Source organism: Gymnogyps californianus, chromosome Z (genome assembly GCF_018139145.2).
Source record: "Gymnogyps californianus isolate 813 chromosome Z, ASM1813914v2, whole genome shotgun sequence".
In the NCBI taxonomy this organism is placed as follows: domain Eukaryota; kingdom Metazoa; phylum Chordata; class Aves; order Accipitriformes; family Cathartidae; genus Gymnogyps; species Gymnogyps californianus.
The window spans coordinates 78,605,296-78,626,193 of record NC_059500.1 but is presented as its reverse complement, the minus strand read 5'-3'; the positions used below and the strand labels follow the sequence as shown (position 1 = coordinate 78,626,193).

At 38.9% G+C, this 20,898-nt stretch overlaps 1 protein-coding gene across 1 annotated transcript in view; it reads right to left on the bottom strand.

Moving 5' to 3' along the window:
• Positions 1-1,794: 1,794 nt before the first annotated feature.
• Positions 1,795-20,898, bottom strand: part of PIK3C3 (phosphatidylinositol 3-kinase catalytic subunit type 3) — a 77,605-nt gene continuing 58,501 nt past the window's right edge. The window contains exons 24-25 of the mRNA XM_050913216.1: positions 8,992-9,117; positions 1,795-2,583 (exon numbers count right to left, since the gene is read on the bottom strand). Coding sequence (XP_050769173.1) covers positions 2,569-2,583; positions 8,992-9,117 — 141 coding nt within the window. The 3' untranslated portion in view covers positions 1,795-2,568. The remainder of the gene's footprint in view (positions 2,584-8,991; positions 9,118-20,898) is intronic.

The following is a 20,898-nucleotide window of genomic DNA, read 5'->3' as shown; positions in this document are numbered from 1 at the left end:
AGATTTTACAAAATAAAGTCAGATCTTACTTTGTATACGAAGATTAAAAAAATATAGAAATCTACTGATGAGTGGACTTCTAAGAACAATTTTCAACGCTATTTGGTATTTAGAACACAAGGCTTAAAGTAATAAATTTACTTACGTCTAGTATGTTGTAGCAGTCCCAGTGCTGTCCTGTTCTTCATGCTGTAAGGGTTCACAGAAGCTGGGAACAGAACATGCAGATCAGCCCCAAAAAGTCACTAGCTGGATCAGAGACATACCCAGTTAGTTTGTCAGTGCTCACCTGGTACGTGTTCTACAAAATCCTTTGGAAAATACACTGGAAATATATGCAGGGTCACTCAAAAAGCAGAAACACAGATGAACACGCTGGTTGGATTATGTTCCACTGACTCAGGCAAGCTGTTCCATTTCTGTGCCTGATGTTCTCCATTTATAAAGTGGTCAGTGATTTACAGTGAAGTCAGGGTCTTCCTAAGCCTTACCTATCAGATTCCATTTTGGGTTCACATGCTAATATTTATAACTGACTTAGTGTATAGTTTTAATAGGCTGTTACATAGTCCAGCATACAAACAGGTCATTATATCAATTTTAAACCACAAGACATAGTGAACAACCATGTATTAATTCATAATGTGTTTATAAAAGTTATATTTAACACTTTATAAACCTCTCTGCAAAGTGGAATGTGCTGTAGGATCAGGTTGATGATGTCTTTTGGGTTTTAACAAGGAGTCATCCTTGGCGTGTCTGGTCAACTGGTACCCATATCCTTCATAATTAGTCTTGGGCAGGGGGAAGAGGAAGTTTTCTTCAAAAGAAAGAGAGGAAAAATCCTAGAATATATACAGTGGGAAGGGCGAGGAACCAGGAGTCAAGAACTCAGTCAAAGAAAGTGTGACTACAGCATACAAATCAAAGTTGTGTGAACATGTAAGACGCCCCTTCAAAACAAATTAAAAAAAAAAGACAGACAATTTTTTTTGCAGAATTTTCTCTGAATGTCTGAAAAGTCTATGCTCTCAGAAATATCCTTGGAAGATACCACAAAGTACTGTATGTATAATGAGTTCATGGGAAATGGAGGCAGCAGAGAAATATGTATTTCTGCCAGATGAAGCAAGACCAAAAAAAACCCCACAAGAAAATGATAATTACCGCTTCTCCAAAGAAGAGTCAGCGAAAGATAAGAGGTACTACCGTGGCTCCTCTGTGGCATTGTGTTTTGCCAGCTAACACAAGCACTAAGTAACTAGGGTAATACAGTTCCTCTAAGTCGCACATACAGGGGAAAAGAGAGGCTGAACCAATGTTGTGCTTAACTAGTAAATTTGGGTAATATGCTGAAATAACTGAGGGCCCGTCACAGCCCCAGGGGATTTTCCTCCATCAAAGCTCTTCTGGTGTTTGCTAGCAAAAGCAGCACCAAGGAAGACTAACTCACAAATATCAGTCAGATTCAGATTCAAATCAGTCCTTATCTTTATAATCGGGAGGGATTTCTTCCTGACTTAAACTGTTATTAAAAAAAATACAGGGGTATAAGAGCACCCTTTGAAGAGATCCACACGTTTATGAAGAGCTAATTACATTGCTGATCATCCAAAACAGATTCATTATGAACTCAACATGTGGCACAAAAGTCATTTTATGAGTGGCCTTATTCCTGCATCAAGTGAACTGAGAAGTGAAAATCCTTGCAAAAAGCCAAGAGTTATGAACATAATCCTCTAGTATGCCACGTCTCAGCAGGTAAGATTAAAAAGACAAAACAGAACACCTCACGACTGCAACAACAAAGAGTTTATTAGAGTCAAGAATATATAATCACTGTACAGAAAACATTCCAAGTTAAAGTGTGAAATACTGAACCGCTCACTGTGCATTCCGGTTGCTGAGCCTGTTAGTGATGATTTAACTGGCTGCCTACAGCTGGCTAACTTATCAGCACTTAAAAACATTTTTGTAAGCAGGGAAGAAATGATTGTCCTTTCTAAACGATAACATTGCCCAAGGTGGGAAATAAAGGATCATATGAATTACATTTAAAACTTACTCAAGGAACAAAGTTGGTGGGAAGGGAAGAGAGGAGATTGCCGTAGTTTTGTGTTACTTCTGCACTGAGGAACTGCAGCCTCACTGCTGTAACTCTGTACATACTCGTGTTCAGTACAGCAATGATTTACATTTTTAAATAAGAACATATATTAACAGGTACAAGAATTTACCATCAAATCCAGCCTCTTCCAGTTATCTTTGGCGTGAGAGGAATTTGCTTACTTCAACCTTTGAGGCTCAAATGTTTTCAGTGGAAAGAAATGCCATAGCATCTGAGCCCCAAGGATGGTATAAACAACCATTTTCCTTTAAAAAATGGTTGCTTTTAAACCTTCAGTGAACAGAGACTCAAAAAGCTTCTCTACCTCCTGAGCTCTCAATTCTCCATGCTACCAAACCTGCAGCTTTTGCCTTCCAAAACTGTTTGGTGAAGTCCACAAGGGCTTGAGAAAGTCTCTTTCTTGAGCATTTGCTTGTTTCCACCACAGGTAGGCAAAACGTTTATTTTCTCCAATACTAAAAGAAAACAAAAAACACATAGCACAGCATTTCTTCAACTTCATTTACTCTCAAAGAACAAAAGTTATGCATAAATTGAACTCTGTGTTTAAAAACATGGTGAAATGCCTAAAGGCAGGCCATTTTCACAACCCTTCAGGAGAACAAACAGCATGGAAACCAACTCGATCTGCCCCTTGACAAATGGTTTCATACAATCTACACAATCCTGCTGGTGGACGTTCCCTATTTTATTTTGGCCTCCATTAGGAGGAAAACAGAAGCCCTGTTCTGAGGGAAAGGAACCACAGCTGCATTCTGGGATGCAGCAGCACTGGGACCACAGCTTGAAGATACTCTGAAGCCACGTAACATTTACAGCTTAAACCGAGTTTGCTGCTAAGCAGAGAGCAGCCAAGCATTAGTACAACCCCAGACTGTACAGCTACTTTTTAGGTGGGACACGCCTCATCCCCCAGGGTTTCACATTTTTAATCACTGCTTAACATGAGCCCTGAATGCAATTGACTTGACCTGTAAATTTACAAGGGAAATAAAATGTGAAATTAGTCACTTCAACTGGAGATTGTTTCCTTCCTCTGCAGAAATAAATAATGCTGCTAAAATGAAAATGACTCTCCAGGGAAAAATGGCTACCCAGTCTTCATTAGTATCAACTAAAATTAGTATGCACTTTTTCTCCTCTTGAGCACTATTGTACAACACCATTCACTTATTCTAAATGTTAAATTTATTTACTTTTGAGACAACAGTTTTTTGATAACCATTAAGGAGACAAATACTACATTAAAAAGTCTGTAAAATATAAGATAATAGATTAGATACACATTAGAAACTATACTAAAGGCTTCATAACACAGCCTTGAACTGAACTCAATTTACAATATTGTGACAAAAGAACAATACCAAGCTGATGCCAAAATATCTAGATTGTTTTATCCAAGAGCTTTACTTACTACAGAATGACATACACAATGCTGATAGACAACGGTTACTCTAATAACCAACCTTACTAAAAGGTCTTAACTGCTACAGTAGACAGCACAGATTCCTTGTAGGCCTATTTTGGAGGCAGTAAGAGAATAAATATCTATTGATAAACAAACAAAAAAAAACCATGAAGGGCATTTCAAATGAAAAACTGTGCGGCATTAGGCCAAAATCTGCTATTTAAGCATGTGTCATAATACCTGTGTAGTAACTCATATTACTATTAAGAGCAAGGCCATTGGCAATTCAATGCAGCATTATACATGAACAAATTGAAAGCTTCAATTGGCCATTGTGTAAGATGACCCCTTGACAGCAAATTCAGTGACGCATTAATTATTCATTTGTTCAACTCTGTGAAGACTCCAGCAGCAAATTCTTAAGACTGCCTCAGACAAAAAGGAAAGATAATGATTTTGACTAATGAAGTACTAAATATCACTAAAACGTGTCCTGTCTCACTTGTAATATAAAGAGAATAGACATTAATTACATTTAATTTTGACGGATTTTTTGTAAGTTTAAAAAAAAAAATACAAATAGAGCTCAGATTCTTAAGACTTGTCAACTGCTGATTACTTTGTGACAATTCTTTTTGTATCCTCCTCACACTTATAAGCATCCAGTATTCTTGCAGGGGGAAGCCTGCAAGTGTAATTGTTTGTGGAACATGAATGAAGGCAATAATCTGAACTCCAAAACAAGCAGAAGAATCCTACATCATATGGAGCCAAGAGATGCCTTAAGCACTTACAAAGCAACACACTACTGTTTTCATTTTAGGCACCCGATCCCAAAAGTAGAAAGGAAAGCTAAAAGCACGTAGGTAGCAAACTCTGCAGCAGTGCACGAGGAGAGTTCAGGGCCTCAGGAAAAACAGCCCAAAAGTCTCCATGCTGGAACTCAGCATCAGCCAGCTGGAGAGGTAAAAACCCCAAAACGAGACAACTGGCTCAGGTCTGCATTAGTGGCTGTCACATCTGCTTATCTGGTATCCAAAGTGCAATACACACTGTGGGCTTGCTTTTTAACTCCCAAAAACATGAAGGGAAGATGCAATCGGTGCCTGCTGCTGTATGTATCAGCCTGTTGCTTAGAACACCATTCCTGGCAGCTAAAAGGCTAGGGTTCAAATTCTTGGGTACTTCTAAACATTCTGAACAAATCTGTCTTGTGATTTTAAAAGCAGTTGTAAGTGCTGAAGAAAGGTCAAGCAAGAACAAGTCTGAATGGAAAAAGAAAAGGTCACCTAAATCAAACCTGTAAACTATGACTTACTAATACAGTTTCACAAATGCAGTAACAATTATCTGGGAGAGTCTGGCAGTCACCTAAAACCAATGAAGTAAAAAGACAGGTCTTAAAAAAAGTGACTGTCAGTATGTGATTAAAAGCAAGGTCTACACACATATTGGAAGCACTTAGAATTTTAATCCTGAATCTCGGTAATGGCTTTTTTTTTTTTTTGAACCCCAAGGTAGATGCTAGGCATTTTTCACTTTGTCTTATGAAATTACCATCCTCCATCCTACGATCAAAGTAATCCATAACGAATGACAACAAATTTTGCAACATTTTCATATAATTACACTTCTTTTTTCACATCACGTAAAAGATCACCTTTATTAAATATATATGCAGATGGAAATGACATTTTTGCTTCTTACCCTGCACTACAGTGCAATCCTTCAAAATAAAAATTAAGTTTGCAGGAAACAACAGATTAGTTGGAAGACCTTTAGCAAAATGGATAGCCATAAAAATAGTTCTCCTCAGTTTATATCAGAATTTGATGAGTCTTTTGAAGAAAGAATCAATAAAAAAAACCTGGGATAATGACTAGCTTTTCAGATCGGTTTCATTTTTCCTCTCAGTTCCATTTCTTGTCATGAGTCTAATACTTAAGGCAAACAGTATAATATCTTAAATCCTTGATAAACACAAACTAAGTATGTCAGACAGTTTTAGGGAAAAAAACATTGTAAATTCAAAGAAGAAATGCTTTTGTGAACGCAGTTTTATTCAACATGAGAATGAAACATTTTATTGTCTTACTGTGGCTTGTAGTAAGACAGCACACATATGTGTGGTTAAACATTTCATTCTCCATACTAGAGCAAGGGTAAGTTTTAATAATAAAAATAATGGAGACAATAATTTATTGCCACCCCAGACCATTAGCAAGAATCAGATAGTGCGTGAGGGTGGATGGGACCTCTGGAGATCGTTTAGTCCAACCCCCCTGCTCAAGCAGGATCGAACACAACAGGTTGCTGCTCAGCTCAGTGTGATGTTGGATTTTAAGTATCTCCACAGACAGAGGCTCTGCCACCTCTCTGGGAAACCCGTCCCAGTGTTGAGTAACTCTCACAGTATTAAAAGAGTTCTTTATGTTTAGATGAAGTTTCCTGTCTTTCAGTTTGTGCCTGTTGTCTTTTGTCCTGTCACCGGGCACCACTGAAAAGAGTCTGACTCGATCTTCTTTACTCCCTTCCATCAGGTATTTATACGCATTGATAAGATGATAAGATCCCCCTGAGCCTTCTCTTCTCCAGGCTGAACAGTCCCAGCTCTCTCAGCCTCTCCTCCTATGACAGATGCTCCAAGTGCTTGATCATCTTCATGGCCCTTTGCTGGACTCGCTCCAGCATGTCCATGTCTCTCCTGTACTGGGGAGCCCAAAAAGGGGCACGGCACTCCAGATGCATCTCACATAGCACTGGGTAGAGGGGAAGGATCGCCTCCCTCCACCTGCCAGCAACACTCTAGCTAATGTGGTCAAGGAAGCTGATGTCTCTTCTTTGCCACGAGATCATATTGCTGCATAGAATCATAGAATAGTTTGGGTTGGAAAGGACCTTTAAAGGTCACCTAGTCCAACCTCCCTGCAACGAGCAAGGACATCTTCAATTAGATCAAGTTGCTTGGAGCCTCGCCCAACCTGACCTTGAATGTTCCCAGGGATGGGGCATCTACCACCTCTCTGGGCAACCTGTTCCAGTGTTTCGCCACCCTCATCGTAAAAAAATTTCTTCCTTATATCTAGTCTAAATCTACTCTCTTTTAGTGTAAACCCATTACCCCTTGTCCTATCACAACAGGCCCTATGAAAAAGTCCATCCCCATCTTTCTTATAAGCCCCCTTTAAATACTGAAAGGCCGCAATAAGGTGTCCCTGGAGCCTTTTCTTCTCCAGGCTGAACAACCCCAACTCTCTCAGCCTTTCCTCATAGGAGAGGTGTTCCAACCCTCTGATCATTTTTGTGGCCCTCCTCTGGACCCGTTCCAACAGGTCCATGTCTTTCCTGAACTGAGGACTCCAGAGCTGGATGCAGTACTCCAGGTGGGGTCTCACCAGAGCGGAGCGGAGGGGCAGAATCACGTCCCTCGACCTGCTGGCCACGCTTCTTTTGATGCAGCCCAGGATACGGCTTTCTGTGCTGCGAGCACCCATTGCCAGCTCATGTCCAGCTTTTCATCCACCAGTACCCCCAAGTCCTCCTCTGCAGCCTGCTCTCAATCCCTTCATCCCCCAGCCTGTATTGATACCGGGAGTTGCCCCGACCTGGTTGCAGGACCTTGCACTTGGCCTTGTTGAACCTCATGAGGTTCACATGGGCCCACTTCTCAAGCTTGTCCAGGTCCCTCTGGATGGCATCCCGTCCCTCAGGCGTGTTGACCGCACCACTCAGCTTGGTGCCATCTGCAGACTTTCTGAGGGTGCACTTGATCCCACTATGTCATTGATGAAGACATTAAACAGTACTAGTCCCAATACGGACCCCTGAGGGACGCCACTCGTCACTGACCTCTATCCAGACATTGAGCTGTTGACCACTACTAGTGGTCAGCATCATGTGCAACTTGTCCACCAGAACCTTCAGGGCTTTCTCTGAAAAGCTGCTTCAGACGTCATCACCCACCCCCCTTGTCCGTGCTTGTGCATGGGGTTATTCTGCACCAGGCACAGCGCTTGGCACTTCCCTTTGGTGAACTTAATGAGGTTCCTGTGCAGTCATTTCTCCAGCCTGTCAAGCTCCCTGTGAATGGCAACACAACCCTCTGGTGTATCAGCTACTCCTCCCAGTTCTGCATTGTCTGCAAACTTGCTGAGGGTGCACTTCATCCCATCATTCAGGTCATTAATGAAGATGTTAAACAATTCTGGCCTCAGTATCTACCGCTGGAGTACACCACCAGTGACTGGCCTCCAGACAGAGTTTGTGCCACTGATCACAACCTTCCCATCCCAGCACACCAGCCAGGTCCCAGTCTGCATCAGTATCCATTTCTCTAGTCCATATTGCACCAGTTTGTTTATGAGGATATTATGGAAGACAGTGTCAAAGGCTTGTGAAAGTCAAGATAGAATATCTACGGCTCTCACCCAGTCTGCTGAGCTAGCCATTTTATCACAGACAGCTATCAGGCTGGCCAGGCATGATTTCCCTTTTGTAAATCCATGCTGACTACTCCCAATCACCTTGAATCTATTCTGCAGATCTGCAGGTAGAGCAGAAGCCATCCCTCCTAATACCAGAAGTCTCAAGGTTCCAGCTGTCACCATCCTGGGAGTCTCCATTTCCTAACTCGATGAGCACAATGTATTCTTGCTCCTCCTTCAGTGCAGCTGGAGATCAGGCTCTTCTATCTCCAAGGTCTTGGGGAAGATCTAGTCAATCTCTTTCTTGTCAGCCCTGATACTGTGCAGTTTGCTGACCTCCTACCACAGCTCCTTTACTTGATGATGTAAACATTCCACCACCGCACACCTCCTGCAAGCAAGGAGCCCAATTCCCACTGCCCCAGTGAGAGGTCTCAGCCACCTGCTACAGCCCCAAATCTGAAAAACTGCATTATCCCTCAGGATCTCCATCTGTGTTGAGGCCTCTGACATAGGGGATAGCTGTTCACGTAGCCACTGGGGACCATGTTCTGGGGTACAGCGTCAACATTGCAGAAGATGCGGATGCTGTTATGAGCAGAGTTCCTGGCCCCTTCTGTGCAAGCTGCTGTGTCTGTTAATAATCAAAATGACTAGCTGGAATGCACAGTCAAGGAAGTCTAGCAAAGGTATGAAAGAAAGGAAGTTTATGTTCACTCAATTTACTTTGGGAATGAAAGCTAAGGAAGTTCTGGATCCTTCCCTCAGAACTCCAGCTTTCCAATTTGCAGTTCTTACCCCTGGTAATACAACCACTTACATCCCACTTAGCATTTTTGCTAAGATGCTTTAAAAATTTTTCTAGGACCACTAAGAGCTTGCTCTCCAGTCCGGGCAGCAAGAACACACTTTTAACTTGTTGGAAAATGAACTAAAACATCATAAACAATGAAGTTAAGTCTTGAACCTACCACTCGCAACCTCTCACCTTACTCAGCTTTCAGAGACCCCCAACTGGGAAGATATCTCACCTGTGCAAACTTGTGTATCTGCTCCACCACAGCTGCAAAGAGGGCATGGACACTTTCATCAATTAGACTCTGCATATAATGGACAGCTTCTTCATCAGACAGGTCCAAACGAAACTTGTCCTGCACCTGGAACAGGGGTGGAGATGACAAAAATTAATTCAATTCAAGTTAAAACATACACTATTCTATCTGAACTATACAGTAGCAGACATAATGATTTCAGTTATGAAAGCTTAGTAGAGAATCGCTCTTTTACTTCTAAGTTACAGCAGATTACTGGAAATTTACAATGTTAGGTAAAACGCCTATTTTTAACTGTTTCATAAAAATGAGTATTTAAATAAGCTAGTAACAGCCCCCTACACCTCATCCCCCAACTAGTAATTTCAAAGCTCAAGGCCAGAAAGTCAAGAGAAGTACCTGGACATAAGAGTTTAAACAGAACTAAAACGCTCTGAGAAAAAGAGAAAATACTCAACATTCACTAAACAAGAATGAAATGCCACTTGAGAAAAAATACACAACTTTGCATATTAAATACAAGGTTGGAAGAGTCTGGATGATCCTAACCATTCTTGAAAGTATGTAGCACTTCCTCATTCTAAACTTATTTTCAGATAACGTTGTCCTTCAGAAACTGTAAGACAATTAAGTAAAGAATACAGAATCAGAGGAAGGGACGAGCAAATCAACCCTGTCAAAACTGACCTTTATATGGCAGGTGAGAACTTCATTAACTTTGATTATATCCACCATCCACGAACAGTTGGTTGGAGACACTGCTACCCTTCACATTGTTTCTTCTTTTGACAGCAACATATTTTAACTATTGTACCAATAACACATTTTGCTTCGTACTTGCAATTTGTATATGAATTAAAAGCTGAATGCACTATAATTAAGAATACAGCAACATCCATACTTTCCTATTTCAGCCTTGGCAAAGCCTTGACCCATGAATATTTACAAAGGTGCAGTGGATGCTTTTCTGTGAATTCCAACTAATTCCATGGCAATTGTTCAGGACTGCTCCAGATGGCAACATCTCACAAGCACCGTTACCACAGACATTCCTTTGGTAATACTCAAAAAACCTCTGCGCACCGAACTGGCAAGAACTTAAAACAGATCTTCAGGGGAAAAAAGGAAAAAAAAAAAAAAGAAAAAAGAAAAAGATTTTGATTTACAGGAGCCAAGTAAGTTTTGCAGACATGCCTTATCCCTCACAACATTTATGAGAGGCAGATGCTTAAATAAGCATTTTGGATGAGTTCAAATAATCTGATGCATGGATCTGAGGAAGTGCTACAGATATTAAAACATCATTTTCTAAGTTTTCTGAAGTGCTGGCTGTGCAGCAAGGTCTGCATATAGGAATGGCAAGTGTTCAGATTCTTTCGGGGGGGGGGGGGGGGGGGGGGGGGGGGGGGGGTGCGGAATTATCACAGTGGTCCAAAGCTGCACCAGGGGAGGTTCAGACTGGACATTAGGAAGCATTTACCGAGAGGGTGGTCAAACACTGGAACAGGCTTCCTAGAGAGGTGGTCGATGCCTCAAGCCTGTCAGTGTTGAAGAGGCATTTGGACAATGCTTTAACAACATGCTTTAACTTGGTCAGCCCTGAATTGGTCAGGCAGTTGGACTAGATGATCATCGTAGGTTCCTTCCAACTGAAACAGTCTATTCTATCTTTTGGATAACAATGTTAACTTTAGGTGCTCAATTTGGAAAACCATTTGTGCTGTTTAAGACCTCCTAGCGAGTCCGTGATCTCTCAGAATTAAGGAGTCTAAGATAGAATCATAGAATCGTTTAGGTTGGAAAAGACCTTTAAGATCATCGAGTTCAACCATTAACCTAGCACTGCCAAGACCACCACTAAACTATGTCCCTAAGCAACACATCTACACGTCTTTTAAGTACCTCCAGGGATGGTGACTCCACCACTTCCCTGGGCAGCCTGTTCCAATGCTTGACAACCCTTTCAGTGAAAATTTTTTTCCTGATATCCAATCTAAACCTCCCCTGGTGCAACTTGAGAGGCCATTTCCTCTTGTCCTATTGCTTGTTACTTGGGATAAGAGACCGACCCCCACCTCACTACAACCTCCTTGCAGGTAGTTGTAGAGAGCGATAAGGTTTAAAGCTCTTTCAATAAGCCTAGATCCTAGCGTCCTCTAATCAACCCTATCCCCAAAGTTTAAAACTACTGTTCACCTTGCAAACTAGTGCTGATCACAATATGAAAATTGCCCAGCAAATTTCATGCAGAAAATTAATTGCTGCCATCTAATCACCTTTTATTCTCATAAAGATAAATTTCAAATGATGCGAGCTTTTGTGAAGACCATCATATTCATCTACTTCAGTCTCTTGCATAATGAGCTAGGTAAAATGGTATCAAACAATTTTTGCATCAAGTATGTAACTTCTAGTTTATCTGTGAGAATCTCTTTTACGGTTATACTGAGACAGAATGCTTCACATCCTAGGTAAATTGTTTCAATGATTAATTGCCCTATTTAACAATCATGACTTATTTCCTATCTGAATTTGTCCAATTTCCATCTCAAACAGTTGAGCCTATTAAAACTTTTTACATTAAAGAACTGTCCATCAGAAATCTCTCTCATGTAGGCAAATATCAAATGATTTAAGCTGCTTCTTAACCTTCTCCTGGATATGACTAAGGAGACTGACTGTAAGACAGAATCAAGTCTTTCCTGAACATTTTACATGCATTCACTTTTTTTAAGCATTGACAAAAATGCAAGCCAAATTATTTCAACAATGTTCTTAATAAGGTCGTATTTGTGAGATGATACTACCTTCTCTTCCCCATTTTGCATTCTTTCTATGCACCAAGGATACTGCACATAGAACCACCCTCTTTATGATAGCAAAATACTCCGAGATTTCAGTTTAGTATTATTCTGCATTCTTTTCAAAGGCAATGTATTCCAGAATAGTGCCCTTCAGCGCTACAATAAAAAGCGTAAGTTAGCCTGCCAAGTATGGAAAGATAATGCTGTTTCACTCAAAATACTGTTATAACTCTGTTACCGATATGTTTGAAGCAAGCATAAATTGAGTTTTTCCTCAACTTCCCCTCAGAAAGAAGTTTGATCAATATGAAAGGATAGATTAAGCCAAAAAAGTTCAAAACTCTCAAGGAAGCAAGTATCAGGAAGAGATTTAGAAGATATTTCAGGCTAATATTATAGAACTTTTATCTTCATAACAAACATGATGAGAAGGAAGTTTATTATCTCCCACAGACACATTAGAAGTTTGACAGCCAATGAAGCACACAGTAGAATCCAACTGAATTCAATGGACTATTCACATGCTTACAATTATGCACAAGCTTAAATACTTCCCCAAATTAGAGCACGGACTTCTATCAGATCTATTTTCACGCTCATAGAAAAGGTGATATAATGAGAATTCAGCAAAATTGCTAACTGCAGTTTAAAAAAAAAAATAATCACTGTAACGCTCTTTTACACAACTCTAGTAATCAAGCACTTCAGCGATCTTCTAATTTGTTCATAGAAGAACTTCTCAGAAAGTCTTGCAGTTAGTGATATTAAGATGTAGCTTCATTCTGTGGAATTAATGACTACTTAAAGCCACTTCCCACCTTCCCCAGGAACAGACTGGCACACTGACATATGTGGAAAAAAATATACCCACAGTTAGATCTTAAAATCAGTTTGCAATTAACAGCAGGATCAAATGCTGCCGAGTACTCAATCTTTGCATGAAAGTTTTTTAGCACTGCAATCAAAACTGACTGCTGCACCCTAGCCGAGAAGAAACACGGCAAGATGACAAATTACCTCTTGAGCTGCAACAGCAGCAACAAGATTAATATACATTGACTTACAGTTCTTGTAACAAAACCAATAGTAATTCTTACTTGAAATCTCTGAGTTCCAAAGTAAACCATGTATTCTAAAAGCCAACAGTTTCTCACAGAGGAGGTGCAGCTAGGAAGAGATTTTTGCATGGTGTTTAAAAAAAAAAGTGAATTTGGGGGGTCAAATTCTGATGAGTTACACACAATTATCTCATTCTACACACTTAAGAAGAATGGCTACCGTGAAGGCATCAAAAACGTCCCACCTGAATTATTTACTTCGAGTTCTCACTTTGGCATTTAAATTAACGGAATTATTTTAGTTTAGTCATTAGTATTTGTCAAAGAGAAAAGAAACATACTTGCTGAATCTGGTTAAACTTTTGCTTTGTTTCCAGGAAGGAAAGTTTTAAACCCCACACTGTATATACACATTGATTTTAAACATCAGGTCTCAACAGCAGAATTTGAATGTTTAAGGACGAAAAGGTGAATAAAGAACTAGGGAGTCCATGAAGATACTGACATTCAACTTTAAGGTTTCAAGTTGTCTACTTCCTATCCCCCTGCACAGTGGATAGTTTAGTAATAAAGCGTAAAAGAACAGGATTGCACAGTTATATGAATCTACTTGACTAGAAATTTCATTATACTTCAGTTAAATTTGAAGTGTCCCGTAAGAAAGCTACTGTCAGTTATCATGATAGAGCTTTTCTTTTTCAAAAGATAAAGAAAACAAAAATTAAAAGGGGAAGAGGCCATAAACTACGAGGGACAGTTCAGAAGAAAATATGGGGGGGGGGTGGGGTGGGTGAAGGGAGAAGCATTTAAGTATAAATTTCTTGGAGCTGAACTGATGATGAGAACAGGAAAAAAGCTGATCATCACTTGCTGCAGAATCACACAGAGGACTGAAACTTCGCAAGGTAAGAAGCCAATAAAGGAAAAAAAAAATTACAGCAAAACCACCAAGAAATACTACTTTGCACCATGCTTATCCCATGTAATATTACAGGTTTATCAACTACAGTTGAAACAAACTCAAGAGAAGAGCATTACAAGGGGAGGAACTGGATACTTAGTAGCTCCCTCACCTTCCAGCACAGTGTGCAAATACAATACAGTAACAGATGTAGTGTTTTGTTGGTGGTGGTTTTTTGTTTTGTTTTCTGTAACTGATATATATCAAAGGTCTTCACACATTCCATTACTGCTGCCCCATGCAATGAATTTCTCAGTATCTGGAGAGACTGCAGATTAAAGCATTAACTAAAGATCCTCCTTTTTTAATGCAATGATAAACTTACACAGCACTTAATTTTAATATGGTTTAAAGTTGCATTTACACATTTTATTTATAATCAGATCACAGTTTGCAGATACATTATTATGCTTTCTAGAACAGTTTAAACATAGGGATTAAGGTGCTAAGATACAGGAGGGTGGGGAGTGAAATAACAAAAACAGACATCAGTTTTGACTATACTTTTGCAGAAACAAACCAACCCATCAAAAACCAAAAAACCCCCAAACACAAACACCCTGTGAGACCCCAGTCAAAATTAGAATTAACTTCCTCTCTTCCTCTACCTGCCAAAATCAAACAAAACACCTCAACCCAAAATCAAGTGGCCACTTCATACATCTACTGTAAAAAACCCCAGGATCTTATGATGACACAACCTGATCAGAGCAAACACTAACTAGAATCCCACATCTTAAATTCTGGGGTAAGTAAAGGAAGTCCCACACCACAAACTTTGCTATGGGGAAGTAGAACATCATGAGAGATAAGACTGCAGTAGAAATTAAACTATTTAATGGAAAACACTTATATTTCCCACAAAAAAAACCCCAAACAAACCAAAAAACCTGTTTTAACAATATGAAATTTCAAACCCTGTAAACTTAATGTATTGTTACATTTGATATGACATTTTGCTAGAAAAAGGGAAGTTGTAAAGTTAACTGAGAGGGAAAGAGCATAACATCTACCAGAATAATGGGCAGTGTTAACTGCTGGCAAACTCACACTTTACTTTGTTTTAAGTGTCTTCAAGGAGAACTAAAAAGACTATCGTTTTGAAAACAGTATCAAACATGTTGTATGAAGCTGATTTCATAGAAGACTCCCAGTCAGGCCCACAGAGCTGCGTACTGTATAAAAATCAGGATGGCAATAAAGAGAAGATGAAAGAAAACCCTCAATTCCCTCAAGAATTGACCCTCAAGAAAAAAAAAACAACCTCAAGGAAACCCTAACCATCATATTAAAAATTGCAGTTAAAGGTCTTAGATAATGGCAGGCCTGTGTCTTCATTCAGTTGAACAGATCTCCAAGTTTACCCTTCTCTTTTTTCCTATTTTGTATTTTTGGAAGTGTGACAGGCTTAGGATTGAGAGAGCATACACAAACCCAGTTAGGAATAGCGGTAGTGCAGGTAAATGCATTCATTGCGAAGTTCCAAGATTTTCACCTATGCTTTTTGCTCCTTAACCACAAGATTGCCCTTTCCCTCTCACCAAAGAACAGATTTTTATGGATTTTTTTTTAAATTATTATTCTCAAGTTTGACCTATTGTACAGTATAGGCCATAGTTATCCTTGTATTAAACTCAGGAATTTTTCTTTTTTCCTAGCAAGCAATTTCTCACTGCTGAAACATTACCTAAAATGGATTAGGTACTTCAGGCTCAAGGTTAAGACAAACTTTTTAGAAATTCTTAGGAAGCTTTCATAAACTTCAGGGCAGTATCCAAACCCATACTTCACAAACATTTGTAGCTATATTTTTCATAATTACTGAAGAAGGTAGTAATGCATTTTGAGATAACATATCACATGTACATATGAGAACCCTTTCTCAATCCTGTTTAGTTTTCAGACAAATTGCAAGTCAGCCATTCTGAAGACTGGTGGCTGCTCTAGTATTTATTGCTCCAGCAACATTAAGCAGCACTGCTTGTGTTCTCTATGACTACTAGCTACCCAATTTTATCACTCCAATATGGGATTGCTCATTGCAAAGTCAGCTGCTTAAATTTAAGAGAAACTTCAGTGTCCTTTTTCGTTGGGTCATAATATGCATTGGATGTAAGCACCCTGACTACTACCAAAACCTCAGATAAAAATCAATTGATAGCAAAAAAAGAAAACAATATTTAGTGGGGTTTTCATGATTATTTTTACTGTTTTGCCTTATAATTGTTACTAACAGTCAGCATCCAACATTCACGTAGCAGAAATTGGCATTAAATGCTTGGCTTAACCCTTATCACATTTCATTTTTCAGCAAAAGACTTTCTTGCTTTCCCTGTTGCCCGCAGTCCAAACAACTCACAGTACAAACTACTCAGATGCTCTATTAGCATGAACAATTTCATTTGAAAGACTATTCCAACAATAGCTTTTGTTTTCAAGGCTTTGATTTGAACAAACTGCAGTTTCTAAACAAGCCTGTGTAGCCTTCTCTAATTTTTTTATTTTTTTTTTTAAATAGAAGCCAGTAAAGATGTTAGTGAACATCTCTAAATTGAACTTCCATGAAAATCAGTTTCAGCTGCTGCAGTATGCAAAGATGATACTGTTCCAGCTCAGAATTTCATCATATTGGCCAAAAACTTATAATCAAGTAGACGGTGTGATACAAAGCAACAGGAGTATTCTCAGACTTGGTTCATGTTATGATGTTTATTCCGTTTTTTTAAATTTTGAAATGAATTAATATACATGTAAAATAAACAGCCTAGAAACAGAAAAGCTGGGTGTGCAGCTGCAGCGTCATTAGCCAAATGGACAGAAAGATGAACGTCTGCCTAGGCAAAATAAGCTCCATGTCAACGTGACGCTTTTACAAAGAATAAACCTCCCCAGAGCAGCAAGCAAATATAAATACTGAAACAAACAGAATCTAACCAAGCAAAACTGAGTTTATTTCTCCTATAAAAGTAAATGTCCTCTTGGCATTAATAAATCTCAGAAATGTTTCCTAGCTCCACCTTTTAACAAATACTTGTATTTTCAGTCAGGTGAAAATGGACAGATATCCACTGCCTAAAAGTCATGTCAAGCACCAAATTAGAAGTCCTTTCCATTTCACTAACTTGTAAACTCAGCTCTCGATTATCCACTGACTGACTCCTGGCGAGGACAGAGGAGGGGGAAAGAGCACAGGGAGTTTTACTACAACCCAGATGAAGAAACTGGCAAAATTAGCTCAGGCTTAGAAACAAGCTAGCTCGGAAACTTTCTGTACCTCAAGTCACATCTTATCTCTGCTTCAGCTTTTATACCTGTAGAACAAAAATCATTTTACTTTGATATATTTAATGTAAAAGGAACAAACCACGCCTGCTCTCTCTTCTTGCTAGTTTCCAAACAATTACACTACTCATTGTCTTATCAAGGAGGATGAGACCTAGTCAATGTTTGCATAGACTTGGAAACACAGAGGGTGCTCTCAGTGTTACACTCTGTAGGAAGAAAATTCTCCACTCCTGAATGGTTTTATTTCAGCCTTTTCTGTGTATACCCAAAGGCGCTATCAAAACTGGATGGGGCTACTTTCACAAACAGCAGTTACCTACTGCTTGCTGGAAGCCAGGTATTTGTGCTGTCTGTTCACAATAACCTCGCCTGTAAATGAAACAGTTGCAGCATCTTTGCAGCACCTTCTTTAATCAATGGGCATCTGAAACACAGCTCAGTCAATTAGGACACTGTCCTTTAATGCCTGCCGAGTTCTTTGTGCACCAATGAATCACTGGTCCCTGATGTTTTCTAATTTAAAGGTCAAATTTGCTATGAAGGACAGACAGAAACCATCTGGCTTTCCTGTAGAAAAATCAAAAGCTTTTTTTGTTAGGAGGTGACAATGCTGAATGCATTAACTACATCTGAAGAGTGATGGTCTACCTCTTCCTTACGCAAAACCGGCTATATAATTGACTCCAGATTTTAGTCATTACTACTTAAATTTATAGCACTGGCTAATTTAAAAAAGCCCAACAATTAGCAATTAGTGTTGCAGCTGCACTGGAAATTAAAAAGCAAGTAGCACTGGCAGAAAAAAGGTGTGTGGGGGGAAATCTTCATTGTATTCTCAGTTATGCATTGACAAGTCAATATAAAGAGATTTCAGCCCAGCCTTTTTCCTGAAAACAGAGAAGAAGTGGAAAAGCATAAGCGAAGAGTGGAAAATTTAAAGGCAATTACCTCAGAGGCCACAAAAAGGGAGAGGCAAACTGGGGAGAATCTTCTGCTACTTTTCAATTTAATTTCATTTTGTGACATTTTTGAGCCAAAGTGGGTTTTCAGAAAAGCCTAAATCAGAGGGTGGCAGTAGGAGATGGTGTCATGAACCATGAGGTGAAGCACACTAGACTGACAGTTTTCTTTATAAATAGTATGGAGAGGACAAAAGGAGATGAAAGGATCAAAAAGACAACTAATTTTAAGCTCTGCAGCTACTTTTACTTGGTCAAAACTTGACAAACGTTTTACTATTAAACAAAACACCAAGAATTTGAAGAGGGTTCCTATGGTTTTGAGGATGGGGACAATTTTGTGTAGTTGGTAATCACCATTTTCTGGGTTTTTCTATGGGGAAAAGCAGTGATCAAAACTAGAGTGAGGGAAGTGAGTCACTAAAACAAGCTTTTCTTACAATTGAAAGGTACTAGCCAATTTATCTAGGGGATAGCTGGTTGAAAAAACATTTTTCCATACACTCTCAAAGAATAGTTGTGAAACTTCAAACAGAGCTTTTTTGTTTTCAGGCCAATGCTGGCTGACTCATTTTTCAGTCCAATTTTAAGTGTGAGAATGCATCATTAAGGTCAGCACTGATTTAATTACTGAAAACAAATGTTATGCAAAGCGAGTAAGAAGGTACTGTCAAGTTTTGGTATGCTCCAAATTCACATCTCCACTTGAAATCATTGGGAGTTTCTGGTTCTTTTCACGCTAACACGAAGAAAATATCTACATTGTCATCTTTCTCTGGTAAGTAAAATAAGTTTGTGTAGAGCTTGCTCTCTTTTGAACAAGAAGAATGTGAAAGTACCTTCACAGATGACAGGAATAGAGCACCCAGCTCTGCTTACACCACCCTGTGCCATAAACTATGTCAAACAGGTGTAATCTATACTTATTTTACAGAAAGTTGAACACAACAAGCTGCTGTTCCAATTTTGCCTTCAGTTGATACATATTTCTTCCAAGACATTTCACAACTATTGGACAGAAACGACACCTGGACAATTTCAGTTTTCAGTTAGATTTTAAGCTTGATTATACAATTACATTCTGCCAGTTAGCTCCTTGGGATGTCATGCTGTTACTGGAAGGTAGATGATATTTTGGCAAAAACAGTCTCCAACTATAAAGATCCTACCTTCCCTTTCATTCCTCAGGTTAGTAATAATATTCCTTAAGAGTGCTTTCTGCACTCAGATTTTTCTAAAAAGTCTCATTTAACATACCAGTCTGAAATTCTTTAAAAAAAAAACAAACAAAAAACAAAAAACAAATACAAAACCACAACAAAAACACAATTCAAATCATCCAGTGCCTCACTGAAGAGGACATGTTCCACATAATAGTTTCTTTTATGATCTTACTTTGTTTCCTTATTTGTCTGAAAATAAGAAAGTCCAAGGATTGCTGACTTCCAATCATCTTTTCTAACTAGTTTAACTAGCGAGCATCCTGTTATAATACACATATATATCACAGGAAGTGACAAAAGAGAGCACAAGAAATCAAGCCAAAATGACAGTAGTATTCTTTATTCTATTTCAATTTATTTTATTCTAGCCATCATTATCATATCAAATTTTATTTTTATTTAGAATATGTATATGATTACAAAAACTAAACCTTCATTCTGGCTCTAAAAACTCAGTAGATTATTTTGTAAAAGTTTAGAAAGTATTTCCAAAGGCGGCTTTACTCGCTAGCATGTTTTTACATCTTACTGTATTTTTCACCAGCGCGCAGATATTTCCTGCAACATAAAGCACCTCCCTGCCCATCAGAAGTGAGGATGACGCATTATGTCACTTTGTGAAGCTAAAGATTAGACTGGAACTTGAGCTACCATTTAGCATAGCGATGCTTTCACTTTGAGAAATCAACTGTGACCATTATTTCTAAAGAAAGATTTTTCTTTAATCTTTAGAATAATTCATGCCTACTTGGTAACAGCAGTATAACTGCACCTACTGAAAAATTCCAATATCAAAGATCTCTATGCCAAATGAATTGTTCACCAAAGTAATTGAAGTATACTACTCCATTCAGTAAGCATGCCTTTGTTTAACAACAAGAAAATTCTTTTTTTTCTACTACTTAATTTTCCTTGTAGCTTAATCATAAACTAGTATTCTGATTGTATCACCAAATTTAGATAAAGGTAACCTATCTAGTTACCTCAGTGACTTGACTTCAGCTGCCTGTGAGACCAGAGCCTCACTGGCTCACCAGCCCCCTAAAACAAAAATGGGGGCTCTACAAAACAGAGGATGAGCATTACTACAGCACCAGTAAGGAAAATGCTGGCTATGAACTTCCACCCATGCCATTAAGCAGGACACCTTCTTAGATACAGAAACATTTGTAAATCTCCACCTTTGTCTTCCGTGAAAGTGATATCACAGTTGAAATAGCTATTGACTTGACTCACGCATCAAAGGTAATTTAATTTTGCAGGTCAGTCCAAAATGGATCTTTAGCTAATTTGAGTCTGTTGAAATATATATGGATTTTTTGTTTAAAGGTTTAAGAAAAAAAAAAAATCAATTGAGATGCTGAAAGCATTTATTCAATTTTCCTACAACAAGATACAGTATTATCTTGTTAAATGACTGAACAAACTTGCCACTCAGCCCAAGAGATGCAAGACACCTTGTTCCTTTTTTTTATTAGTACTAACAAAGCTCATAACTGATTTGAGACAGGCTAATGGGTATTATCCAAAACAAGTTTTCTAACATATTATTTAAAAAAACCAGCAATGACCTATTCACCATTCTATAATGGGTTA